The 13,394-nt window shown below is 46.8% G+C and overlaps 1 protein-coding gene across 2 annotated transcripts in view; it reads right to left on the bottom strand.

Annotated features, from left to right (window-relative positions):
* Positions 1 to 200: 200 nt before the first annotated feature.
* TPRG1 (tumor protein p63 regulated 1) overlaps positions 201 to 13,394 on the bottom strand; it is a 45,333-nt gene continuing 32,139 nt past the window's right edge. For both annotated transcript variants that reach the window (XM_082224635.1, XM_082224636.1), the window contains exons 5-6: positions 7,868 to 8,021; positions 201 to 956 (exon numbers count right to left, since the gene is read on the bottom strand). In XM_082224635.1, coding sequence (XP_082080761.1) covers positions 762 to 956; positions 7,868 to 8,021 — 349 coding nt within the window. In that variant the 3' untranslated portion in view covers positions 201 to 761. The remainder of the gene's footprint in view (positions 957 to 7,867; positions 8,022 to 13,394) is intronic.

Raw genomic sequence — 13,394 nt, forward strand, 5'->3', positions numbered from 1 at the left:
CCTTCTGAGTAATACCCCACCCCACCTTCTCACTATATAGAAGGATCTGGCAACTTCTGTTTCAGTGTATCTGAAGAAGTGTGCATGCACACGAAAGCTCGTGCCAAGAACTAACTTAGTTGGTCTTTAAGGTGCTACTGGAAGGAATTTTTTTATTTTGACTATGGCAGACCAACACGGCTACCTATCTGTAATCAGTAGCTGAAGGCAGTGATGCTTCTGAACGCCCGTTGCTGGAAACCACAGGAGGGGAGAGCGTTCTCTTGTGTTCGGCTCCTGTGTGTGGGTTTTCCCCAGGCATCTGACTGGCCCCTGTGAGAACAGGATGGTGGATAGATGGGCCATTGGCTTGCAGGCAGCTGTCAGGCTTCTAGAGAACTGCGGCTCCTTTCAACAGGGGAGATCTTTCCAGACCCTGTGGTTAAATCCTGTGTAGCCCTGAACCCTGCAAAAGGAGGTTTTGCCATTCCAGGACGGTAGCTCAGAGCAGCTCCTTTGCATCCAGAAGCTCTCTGGTCCAATCCCCAGGGTAATCCTGGGGAAAGTCTGCAACTTTGGAGAGCTGCTTCCAGCCTGAGACGATGCCCACGATGAGCTAAATGGTTGGACTCAGCACACAGTTTCCTATATTATAAGGCCAGTTGGGGGTGATGCATCTCACAGCCCTTTCATTAGCAACCCCCACCCTCTTTAGCAACATTTCAAGGGGAATAAACACAACACACTCACCACAAAAGGAAAACCCCCAATTCGGCGGACGTTCAGAAGCCAAAACTCCCCCGAGCAAGGGAATAACCCAGCTTGTTTCGGTTTCCGAGGAAAGACATCAGCCCCGTGTAGGTCTCTATGAGGAGGGGCTTGTGGGCCACCTCCACCCCGGCAGTTCGGCCAGCTGTGGGATCCGTTCTTTCGGCAGTCTGGACTGCTTGAACCAGCATGGCAGTGAAGGCAGAGATCTGCAGAAAGGAAGGAGAAGAATCTGGTCAGGCTGGCCACATTTTGGGGGGAGCTGCTGAACAGGACAATATATTTGTAGCCTGGTCTAGTAATAATTTATGTTGGGCCATCCTAACCTTGCAGATAGAAAGAGGAGGCTTTCTCTGCACAATGCAAACTGTGGAACTGCCTCCCACAGGAAGCAGGAAGCCACAAATACATACAAATGCAAATCTCCCGCACTCCTTCTACGCAAGGATGCAGAACTGCCCTGGAATTCTTGGAGAACTAATCCAGGACAGGAGACGTAGGCACGGGGAAAGATAGCTGCATCAGTTTTGCCCGAGATTCCAGTTTTTCCACTCTTCAGTTCTCCAAATATCCACATCATTTTGCAAATCTTTTTTTTTTTAAAAAAAAGTCCACATGAAAATTCAGCAGCATTTTAGTGCAATTTTCTCCTACTGTACACATTTACATGCTGTTTTGTCCAATGCAGACATATTTATTTATTTATTTTGCAAATCTCAAATATAACACATTTTTGGATGTTACCCTCTCTAATATATACCTTTCTATGCACGCTTCACCCTACCATATGCATTCTTGTACGCCATATTTGGCAGGCAAACTGCATTGCAAATTTCAGAGAAGTGTGAATCTTGAAGGATCTCTGTGCTTTGGTTCACACACCCTGCAAAATTAGGTCTACTTGCCTACAAGTGCCAAACCAAAACAAATTTCTACCCCATCCTCATTTCTCAAGTGTGGTTGGGTGCTAAGGATGCCCACGTATTAAAAATACCCCAACAGGAATGGCCAAGGCCAGCCAGCCACTGTGCGCATTCTGTGGGTCTTTGCAACCGAAGGAAAACAACAGCCTGCCTAGGAAACCAAGCGATGCTTGGCCGTCTGCAGCAAATAACATTTGAAACTGAATCCCGGCCATCTCGCTGCTGAGAGTACTGAGGAACCAGGAATCTCCACTTGTCCTTCGACCACCCCTCTGCCACCTCCCCAAAGAACATTGTGTCCCACACTGGAAATACGCTGCAGGTTCATGGGGTGCATGAAAAATCCTTTCCCCCCCCACACCAGTTCCTGCTCTGAAACTCTCAGGAGCCTTTGGAATCTTGTGCACACAAAAGATGCTGGCTCTTTCTGCCCCCATTCAGAGATCGAGGATTAAAAGCGGTCCATGGCAGTGACTTCTAACACGCCGAGGCATCCTCAGAACTCGGGGAGCACAAAGGAGGTTGGGTTATACACCAGGCAGGCAGACAGACCCCGTGGAGAGGTGCCAAAATCTCGAGAGTAAACAGAGAGCAGGGTCGTCTTAAGCATATCCGTCGTGGTGGTGCAAAGCTCCCTCCAGCACCCCCCTGTTTCCCAGAGTTTTTTAGGGAGGATGGCACTGCCGGCGGGGCTGGAGGACGGGGGCAGCAGCCGGAGGGTGGCTCCTCTGGTGGGAAAGAGGTGGAGGCTGGATGTGGCACTTCCCGGCTCAGCTGGCTGCTCCGTGCCATGTTGGCCACGGCAGATGGAGGCTCCGGGCGTGGCGCTGCTTCAGCGTGGCATGGCGGAGGCGGGCAAGGGTGGCGAGCTGATGCCAGGAGGTGCCGCGTCCAGCCTCCGCCTCTTCCCTGGTGCCCTCCAGAACTTTGCGCCCTGGCGCCCCGTGCCACTAGCCTCTATGGGTAAGACGGCCCTGAGCGAGAGACACAACTTGGGAAGAAATAGCTGGTGGGTGTTTGGGGGAAAACAAAGCCATGTTGTTCATGATTAACCCCCTGTTGCCTCTTCACACAGGTTCACACACTGCGCTTCAGAGTTCGATGCGGAGACTGCAAGCTCCTCAGTGCAAAGAACTGTATTTCTGGAACTAAGCAATTAATGGGTAGTGAGAATTGCCAGCTCAGTTCCAGGCCAGATGTGATGCTCAGCTGGGGTGGGGTGAGAAATTTGATTCAGGTTCTCACTTAAAGGAGGACCTACTCAATTTGCACTTTCTGAAACAGTGCAGGAACCCAAACACAGCCCTCCGTGGAATCTGCACTTCTCTGAAACCCTCAATGCCGTTCTCCAATAAAGTACCTTGTGCAAAATGTACATGCCAGAGTGAAGCGTGCACCAAAATTGCTTTGCAAAAAATGTATATATTAGGCAAAATTGTATTCACAAATCTGTACATTAGGAGAAATCTGGACAAAAATGCTAATAAATGTTCATGGGGACAAGAATGAAAGGAAGGAAGGAAGGAAGGAAGGAAGGAAGGAAGGAAGGAAGGAAGGAGATAAGCTGCTGCGGAAATAAGGAGAACTGAAATTAAGGCTGAAAATAATGAGAAACCAAATTTGGCAGATTTGCCCATCCCTCTGCTTTGGGGGCCCTGAACATCAAGAAGCAGGTGGGAATCTGTCCCCTTCATCTCAACCTTTATCACTCCCTCCAGGTCTTAATCAGGCCCAAAATACGTTTTCATTTCAGCTACGTTTCCTTCCGCCACAGAAACTGGAGTGTGAATGTTTGGAGAGGTCTCTTCCCTGAGCAGCAGGAATGCCATGGACATTCAATGCCACCCCCCCCCCACTCAGCTGAGCCAATTGCAGCCACAGGCTTCCTTGCCATGCCAATCTGGCGCTGCAATAAAGTTGCTTATCCCAACAAGATGAGCCGGAAGAACCGATTGCAGGCATTAGGAGTGTGTGATGAAGTTGGCCAATATCCCTTGAGTTCAAAAGCAGCTCACCCTTCTCAAATACGCTGACATCACAGAAAAGCCACTGATTCGTCATCTGCAAATGCAAATCTTTGGAGACAGGTGTCTCCAGGCACCAGGCACCGAATGGAAATCGGCTTGGGGTTTTCCTTAGCCGTGCCGCCCACCAGGAAGTGATGCAGACGCCTTCTTGGGAAAGGAGAGGGCACTTTGGAATCTGGGTCATGCTACCCTGCCACACCGAAAAGCCCCAAACCAAATCGAGACAGGGGCCTTTCCTGGGCTGCTCCTAGATTGAGGGGTTCCCTCCCAAGAGAGTGGACTGGCTACCTCCTTCGTTATCCTTCCACCGGCAGGCTGAGACCTTCCTGCCCAGACAGGCCAGAAAGTGCAGAAGATGTTGGTTGCTGGGCTGACAAATTGGAATTTAATTGCTGGTTCCAAAAGTGTTCTATTATATTTTAACTTGTTTCTTCTTATTACTCCTTGTACAGTGGTACCTCAGGTTATATACGCTTCAAGTTACATATGCTTCAGGTTACAGACTCCACTAACCCAGAAATAGTGCTTCAGGTTAAGAACTTTGCTTCAGGGTGAGAACAGAAATTGTAAGCTCCGGCGGCGCGGCGGCAGCAGGAGGCCCCATTAGCTAAAGTGGTGCTTCAGGTTAAGAATAGTCTCAGGTTAAGAATAACCCGAGGTACCACTGTATAATGTTTCAAAAATTTTATGTGTTCCCTTGAATCCCAACTTGAGAGAAAGCCATGTCCCATTCCTGGGGAGATGTCGTTGTGGGCTGGGAGCAAGCCCTCCCCTGCTCCACTGAATGGTCCTCAGCCACATCACCCTTAGGCCGTCCAATTCGGATGGTCTGGCCGCATGGTGCAGGCTATTTAAACTGCCCACGGCCAAGGACTCACCCCTGTTTTCCTCCCCGCTTGGCTAGTTCTTCCTCCCTCCCTCCCTCCCTTAGGTTAGGCTCTTTATCTCCTGACCTCGCTATGGACCTCAGTTGGTCGCTTTGGTTGTCCAAGGGGCCTGGTAGGAATTTTTCTACTTGGAAAATTGGCACCAGCCATTTGGTTTCTTCCCCTACCTCGTAGCAAATCGTCACAACTTTGTAAGGTTTGGCGGTTAGGCATTGGAGTATTCGGTTGAAGGGGAAGGGAGATAGTGGCCATCACCTACCCTTCCAAATTCCAAAGGTATTCCGTTAAAGGAATCCGGGGCCGTGGTCTCCGTCCGAAGCCCCAGACAGGGGGCTAGGGCCATGGCACGACCCCTAGCGGTGACCCTGGGGGAGTCCCTAGTTGATGTGCATCAGCAGGGCTCCCCCTACTGGTGGTTAACCCTTCTAAGACTCCTGCAGATGGGCAGGAGTCGGATATAGTCGTGTGGTTTCCAGTGCCTAAGCCAATACCACTTACATTCTGTAACCAATAAAGTTGTGGCCTTTTTCGCCCACTAACCAAAAATACTGTTTCATGTGTCTTTATTTCACTTCCTGGGAAGGTTTGGGACCTTGCCACGCAAACATGAGATAAAAATGCATTAAACAGAAATACTAATAATTTATTCTCCCCACCTTCACCACCCGCTTTCCTGCAGTGATGCTCTAAGTGGCTGCAGCAAATCCCAGCTAGAAACCTGGACTAAACCCGATTTTTTAAAAGGGGCAATAAAATCTAGCCAGAATGGACTATTACAGGACAGACCTGGCTCACAGCAGCTTATGAAGCCAAAATGTCTAGGCTGGGCTTAAACTTCAAGTTCCTGCATCTGTTTGCTTTTGCTCAGACTCCAAGGTCTCCGCTGTCCTGGTAGACTTTGTTATTTGCTTGCATGCTTTCGGGTGGGCTGCCCTATTGTGACCACATTTTGCTGCTGTAAAACCTAAAAGGCGGTGTTTTGTGTGTTCGTGCCTCACGTGCTGGTCCCTTTCCACCGGAGGTACAGCTCGGCCTGCGTTTTCTGCTGCAAGTATTTGGGATTGCTGAAAAGCGATTGCACCTGGAGTCCTTCAAATAAAAGGTTCGGGGCTGGAGGGGCGACCTGAGAAGTCCGACCCATGTGCGGTTTCACCCCTTGCTCTCCCAAGATAATCTCAGAGCCCGCAAGCTCCCTCCCTCCTTGCCCTCGGAGTTTGTGGGATTCCTAGCAGCTCCTTCATCTCTTGAAGCGTGAACGGTTCCATTCTTTCCAAATCGGATGTTTTCCTGAAACCACTTGGGCGAGAAATCCAGCCCATCTCGCTGAAGAAAAATAAAACCTCTTTTCTCTCCTTGCGCCCACGAGGGGGGGGGGGTGAAAAAGGGAAAACTTCCCAACGCTCCCCAAAGCTGGATTAAAGCACTCAGAGGCGACGGAGCATCCCTTTGAACAAGCAACTCCGCACTCCTTCTCTCGTTCCATTTTCCACAGGGGTATCCGATTACTGACATCCTTACGAGCGTGCAGATGGGGAGATAATTCAGGGAGGAGGAAATATTGTTTTTGACCTGAGCATGTGTGGTATCAAATCGATGGCTGAGGAGCTTGTATTTCACACTGCGGGGAGGGGGGGGCATATGCCACTCATTTCCTGTTTACATTAAGGCACCAGGAGTCCATTATTGAATGATCTCCGTTTCATGCCATGACATTTATCTGATGCCCACTGTGGCTACTGCAACCGCCCTCACATGCCTCCTGCATTTCTCCATTTGGAAATTTATTTGGAGGGCTCAGTCGCCCATGCAAGTCTTCTTTAACCTGGGGTTAGCCGCAGGTGAAAATAAGGGCTATTGGTGGCTACCGACCATAATTGCCACTAGCCACAATGACCACGGCTGGACGCAGCAATGCTTCTGGAGACCAGGAGGAAAAGGATTCCTTTGCTCAAATTCTCCTTTGCTTGCTGGTTTCCCACAGGATGGGTCATTGGTCTGATCCTGTACCAGGCTCTTCTTAAATTCTTATGGGGGAGAAATTTGGATTGGTGAACATTTTTATGCAAATTTCTCAAACTGGCTATGTGACTGGAGCATCCTTCAAAGTCCACACTTTCCTGCAATTTGTTGTGTAGTTCTCCAATAATTAACAAAGGAGTGCAAGAACGTGTCTATTAGGAAAAGCGTGTGTGTATACCTCAGCGAAAACATGACAATATACTATACCTGGGAAACTTGCTTGCAAAAATGTGTCCATCAGTCAGAATTGCAAACAAAATGAGTATTTTATATTTGTTTTCGTTTGGGAGTTGCCTTGTTACTTTTAAAATGAAAGGTGGTCTATAAATTACCTTCAAAATTTTAAAAAAATAATGTAAATACTTTAGCAGGCAGATCCACTAATATGGGAGCGCCTCTTTTAAAAAATCAAATGAATCACAAACTGATGTGAAAATGTGTGAACCAAGCTTAAGATTGGGAAAATGAGAAACCTAAATTGACAGATCCATCGGTCTCTAATTATAGGTTGGTACCAATCCTCAGAGCTTAATTTTTAAGAAACGCAGTCCATGGAAGCTGCAAATGGGAGTGGGGAATGGGTGCGTGGGGAGAGGGGCTTAACCCTCTCCCTGCCGGCCGTTTCCCCACTCAGAATTGCTTTTCTCCAAGCTGCTCTCAAGAGAGAGATTGGTCTCAAGATGAGCTGCAAGGGAACTCTCTGTTATTTTTTTAATTGTTACTTTTAACATTGGGATATCCATTTTGGAAGCTACTGGATTATACCCTCGGTATGTCGGGGAATACAGTGGTACCTCGGGTTAAGCACTTAATTCGTTCCTGAGGTCCATTCTTAACCTGAAACTGTTCTTAACCTGAAGCACCACTTTAGCTAATGGGGCTCCCACTGCCACTGCCACACCATTTCTGTTCTCATCCTGAAGCAAAGTTCTTAACCCGAGGTAATATTTCTGGGTTAGCGGAGTCTGTAACCTGAAGTGTACATAACCTGAAGCGCATGTAACCCAAGGTACCACTGTACTCTGAAGACGAAGGTTGGGGAATGCTGCAGCAGGCAGATCAGATCAGTTCAGAAGAGGAAGAAGAGGGTTGTCTGTTTGTGTTGGCAACATGATGCTGTAATAAAAAGGACTATAAAACTATCAACGGCTCGTTGATTCTGATCAGTGAGATACCGAAGGGAGAGGGGGAACTCCCCTGCCTGACACAGTATTACTATTAACCCAATCCATTTTATGTGTCCTCTTGACACATTGTGGCCCACCTGGCAGATGGTGATAAACCTCTGGTTGATGTTCTTCACGGGGTGCTCTGTGAAGGTCGTGTAAGGCATGTCGGTGGAGAAGGGGTTCCAGCGCGCCAGGAGAGATGGCTCTCGCTGTTTGTCCCAGAAGATCCTCAGGCCTTCTCCCTCCCTCCTGGAAAGCGAAACATTTGGACAGGTGAGGAGGCGCTGTCTTTTTCGGCAGACAGACCAAGGACGGCAATTGGTTTGTTTCTTTCATTTATATACCACCTTTACTTCCCAAGCATCTCAAACTGGTGTACACGGTTGTTCTCTACCCACAATTCACCCTCAAAACAACCCTGTGGATTAGGCCAAGAGGTGGTAATTTGCCCAAGGTCACCCAGTGAACTTTGTGGCTTGTTTGGGGATTCGAACGCTGATCCCCCGGGTCCTAGTCCAACGCTCTAACCATTGTGCCACAATGGCTTTCTTGTTTCATAGAATGAGAACGCTAGAGGAGGCACAAGAATCATAGAGTTGTATGCTACAACAGCAGCAAGAATACTTATTGCAAAGTATTGGAAGACACAAGATTTACCCACCCTGGAAGAATGGCAGTGAAGGTGATGGACTATATGGAACTGGCGGAAATGACTGGCAGAATCCGAGACCAGGGAGAAGAGTCGGTGGAAGAAGATTGGAAGAAATTTAAAGACTATTTACAGAAATACTGCAAAATTAATGAATGTTAGAATGATGTTGGATTGAAGTTAAGTGGTTTTTAGCAGCAATGTTAAAAGGAATATGTAAAAATGGATTGTTAACAGGTGATAATTTAAAGTTATTATATTTTAAGATAAGAGATTAAGATGAAATCAAAGAGGGAAAGGATTTGTTGAACTAACTAATTTGAACTGGAATACAAAAAGGGAGGTGTGAGGAGGTCGGGGAAACAAGCAAATGAAAGATAAGACATGGAAAGACCAATCTGTTTTTTTAATTGTTTTTATCTTGTATTTTTATTTTTTACCTTTTTTCTTTATTTCTTCTTTCTTTTTTTGTTTATTTTTGTAATATGTTGAAAGTTTAATAAATATCTTTTTTTAAAAAGAATCATAGAGTTGTGTATTTGGGACCCCGAGGGACATCTAGTCCAACCCCCTGCAGTGCAGGAATCACAGCTGAAGCATCCGCCAGGGCCAGGGCCTTCTCAACACTGGCCCCGGCCTGGTGGAACGCTCTGCCTCATGAGACCAGGGCCCTTCAGGATCTGATTTCTTTCCGCAGGGCCTGTAAGACAGAGTTGTTCCGCCTGGCCTTTGGCTTGGAATCAACTTGATCGCCTCTCCCTCTTTCCTTTATCCCTTTGTGATGGAGCTCCTACTTGGGGACTTCCCTGGCTTTTTTCTGGCCCACGTAGGACCAGTCTGGATAGTTGGCCTTGGTGAAGACTTGACGTTTTCACCCCCCAAAAAAAGTTTTTGATTTGAGTTTCCACTGAAATGAGGCTGCATTTTGATGTTTTAATGTTGTATTTTAATCTTGTTTTTAAAGTTGTATTTCAATCAATTGTTTTTATATCTGGTGTTAGCCACCCTGAGCCTGGTCTTGGCTGGGGATGGAGGGGTATAAATAATTTATTATTATTATTATTATTATTATTATTATTATTATTATTATCCATGACAGACGGCAATCCAACCTCTGCTGAAAAATGTTTGGTGAATGAGAGTCCATCACTTCTCGTGGGAGACTGTTCCACAGCTCTTACTATCAGAAAGATCTTCCTAGTGTTTAGTCGTAATCTCCTTTCTTGCAACTCAAAGCCATTGGTTTGGGACCTACCCTCTGGAGCAGCAGAAGACAGAGGTCAAATGGCCACCTGTCCATGATTTGTTAGCTGAGATTCCTGCCTTGCAGCGGGTTGGACTAGATGACCCTTGTGGGTCCCTTCCAGCTCTACCATTCTATGAGGTTGAGAAGGGTGGAAAACAGAAGCATTGTGAGTTGTGAGAGTTTGGGGTGGATACAGGAACACACCGATTTAAAGGAACTAGACTCAACTGTTTATGATTCTCTCTGTGTGTGCAATGTGGGGGGTTGCTTTTTTTAAAAAAAGAAGTATTTGTAGGTACACTGAAACTAATGCTACTTTTTATTTTTCTTAAGTAAAAGAGACAGATTAGATGTTTAGAAAAAAAATAGGGGGGGGGGACGACAAGTTTCCCATTTCAGATGTAATTACTGTAAAACCTCCCAAACACCTCTGCTGTGGGTGCCAAAACTCTAGCTTGGGTTTGTATTGTCTGAGAAATGAGCTAAATAAACCTTTATTTTGCTCCCTCCCTGAGACAATCCCACAAGCGGGGGCTCTTTGATGGCTTCCAAGTTCTGGAACACGAAAAGCAAAAAGCGTCTCAGGGACAAAACGTTTCCCAAGTCCTGGTTGTTGTTGTTTTTTCCCATTCAGAAAGCACCTGGCTCAGAACATAAGTGAAAAAACGAAAACAAAGCACAGATCTCGTCTCCTGCCTCTTTGCCAATTTCCGATATTTAGTATTTTGATATTCAAGCTCCGCCTCTGATTTTCTATCTAGCTAAAGAACATAAAAAGAGCCTTCTGGTCAATGGCCCATCTACTCCAACATCCTGTTTCTCACAGTTGCCCTTTCTGGGAAACCCACAAACACAATCCGGACTCAAGAGCAACTCTTCCCTCCTGCGGTTTCCGGAAACTGCTAGCCAGAGGAATCATTGCCCCTGACCAATTCTAGGTGGCCTCAAGAGAAGTCTACCATCAAGATCAAGGGAAATAATAGTACTGCTCCATTATGGACTTCTGTGTCCAGTTCTGGGTACCACAATTTAAGAAGGATGGTGACAAGTTGGAGGGTGTGCGGAGGAGGGCGACCAAGATGATCAAGGGTCTGGAAACCAAGCCGTATGAGGAACAGTTGAGGGAATGCTTAGCCTGGAAAAGAGGAGACTGAGAGCAGATATGATAGCCATCTTTCAATATCTCAAGGGCTGTCCCATGGAAGAGGGAGCAAGTATCTTCTCTGCTGCTGCTCCAGAGGGTAGGAGCCAAACCGATGGATTCAAATGAGAAGAAAAGAGATTCAGACTAACCCTTAGGAAGAACGACTGATGGCAAGAGCTGTTCAACAGCAGGACAACCTCCCTTAGAGAGTTGGTGGGCTCTCCTTCCTTGGAGGTTTCTAAGCAGAGGTCAGATGGCCATCTGTCATAGATGCTGGGGAACAGGACACTGAGAGGAGATATGATAGCCATCTTCAAAGATCAAAAGGGTTGTCACATGGAAGATGAAGCAAGCTTGCTTTCTGCTGCTCCAGAGGATAGGGCCCAATCCAATGGATTCCAGTTACAAGAAAGGAGATTCTGACTAAATTTCAAAAGCTGTTCCACAGTGGAATGGTCTCCCTCTGGAGCTTGTAGACTCTCCTTCCTTGGAGGTTTTTAAGCAGAGGTTGGTTGTCCATCTGTCATGGGTGCTTTTGCTGAGATTCCTGCTTAGCCAACTCTACAATTCTAGGTGAAATATACTCGGAGTCGAGAGTCGAGAGTGGATTCCATGCTCTTTACTCAGCTCATAGTGGTGAGGAGGAATGGAAGTTTCCCCAGAATGTCTGCTTTTTATACATTATTTACAGAATGGGCCCCACGTGAATGGCTAATTCTGGGATTCTCCTGTAGGCCAATCAGGTTGCAGATTCACTTCTACCTGGAGCTGGATTGGGTGGCTCCTGTGGACCAATCAAACGGCTGCATTCTGGATCCCATTATTCTAGGACCGATCAGACTGCTGCATTCTGAACCCTATTGTTCTAGGACCAAACAGACTGCTGCATTTTGGATCCTATTCAACTCAGTACATAACACTAGGATTCTAGGATTCAGTTATTCTATTTTTCTATGAAATGGTCAGGGAGGGAAGTGGGGGGGGCAATTCTATGGTTTAGTGGTTAAATCGAAAATCAAAACGTCATCACCAGAGCAATAAGTTCACCAAGAGTCCATTCCTTTCTTTCTTCAGATATTGCGCTTTCAAGTCTTTTCCCAAATTTCCCCTCTATTGTCCTTTTTTGCAAGCACCTTTCTTCCCTCACCCAGAGCTACAGAGGAGCACCCATTCCGATGACTAAAGCAGCACAATGGTGGCTCCCATCCTCTTTGTCTGCCTGAGCCTCTCCTCCCTGCAAACCTCAGAGAGGGAATTAAAAGGGTAGCCCCAGGCGGAACGCCAAGATTTATGAGGAAATGCAGACACGAATTCTTGCTCCGCAGGCTGGGCGTGGAAGCACAGCAAGGGGGGGAGTGGGGGGGGGCGGGACACAAACATGCAGGAAGAACCGGTAGCCCAAACCCTTTCCTCCGTCAAAACCCACAAAGGCTTCTCTCCCCAGCAATGCAGGACGCGGCAGCCTCCATGTTTGTTTATGTTAGTGACCCAAAGGAAGTGAAAGGTTGGCACCTCGGAGGGCAAGTGGGCGCTGGTGGGTTTTGCTGACTGCATGACATCAGGGGAAGTTTCTTTCTTCCCCCCCATAATGACAAGTCGGTCCCCCGAGAGGTTGGCAGAGTCAGACAAAACCAAATTTGTGTGTGTGTGTTTTTTTCAGAGAGTGCTTACAATTCTATCCACGGGCCTGAGCTCCTCCAAAACCCCAAAAGCAGCTGCTGTGGGGGGGGGGCAGAGGCTCCAGGGGACACACGACTGAACTCTTTGAACCGATGATCTGGAAGGAACACCAGAGGCAATAGCAGTGGTTTTCAAAGGAGAGGAGGGCAAGGGGGGCAGGAAGACTCAAAGGCAAAGTAACATTTAAACAGATAGGTAGCCGTGTTGGTCTGCCATAGTCAAAATAAAAAAAATTCCTTCCAGTAGCACCTTAAAGACCAACTAAGTTAGTTCTTGGTATGAGCTTTCGTGTGCACCTCGAAAGCTCATACCAAGAACTAACTTAGTTGGTCTTTAAGGTGCTACTGGAAGGAATTTTTTTATTTAGACATTTAAACATTATAGCATAGCATAGCATTAAAAAACGTATTTTTTTGCTCTATAAGACTCACTTTTTCCCTCCTAAAAAGTAAGGGGAAATGTGTGTGCGTCTTATGGAGTGAATGCAGGCTGCGCAGCTATCCCAGAAGCCAGAACAGCAAGAGGGATTGCTGCTTTCACTCGAATTAGACCTTATATAAATGAGATTGCCTGGCAAAAGCAAGCTCACACCTCTCATCGAGTTTGTATAACAACTTAAGGAATGTATATAAGGGGCTCGTTTATCATTATATCGGGGAAATTATTCATCTTCTTGTGTAGCTGCATTGTTTTATACTTTATGGATGCCCCATGATCATATTATAAAGTAGTTGTGTTCTAGGTTATAAATCAAGCACTGCTAGGAATTCTCCACTCCACCCCCCCTCCGGCAAAATGTATTTCTTATTAATTAAAAAAAAAAAAGGTGCAGCATGAATATTTTTTTCTTCTGAAAGTGTGGCCAGGGAAATTTTTTTTGAGAAAGTCACTTTCGGACCTGGC

This window comes from Podarcis vaucheri (assembly GCF_965113315.1).
Source record: "Podarcis vaucheri genome assembly, chromosome: 5".
Classification (NCBI taxonomy): Eukaryota; Metazoa; Chordata; class Lepidosauria; order Squamata; family Lacertidae; genus Podarcis; species Podarcis vaucheri.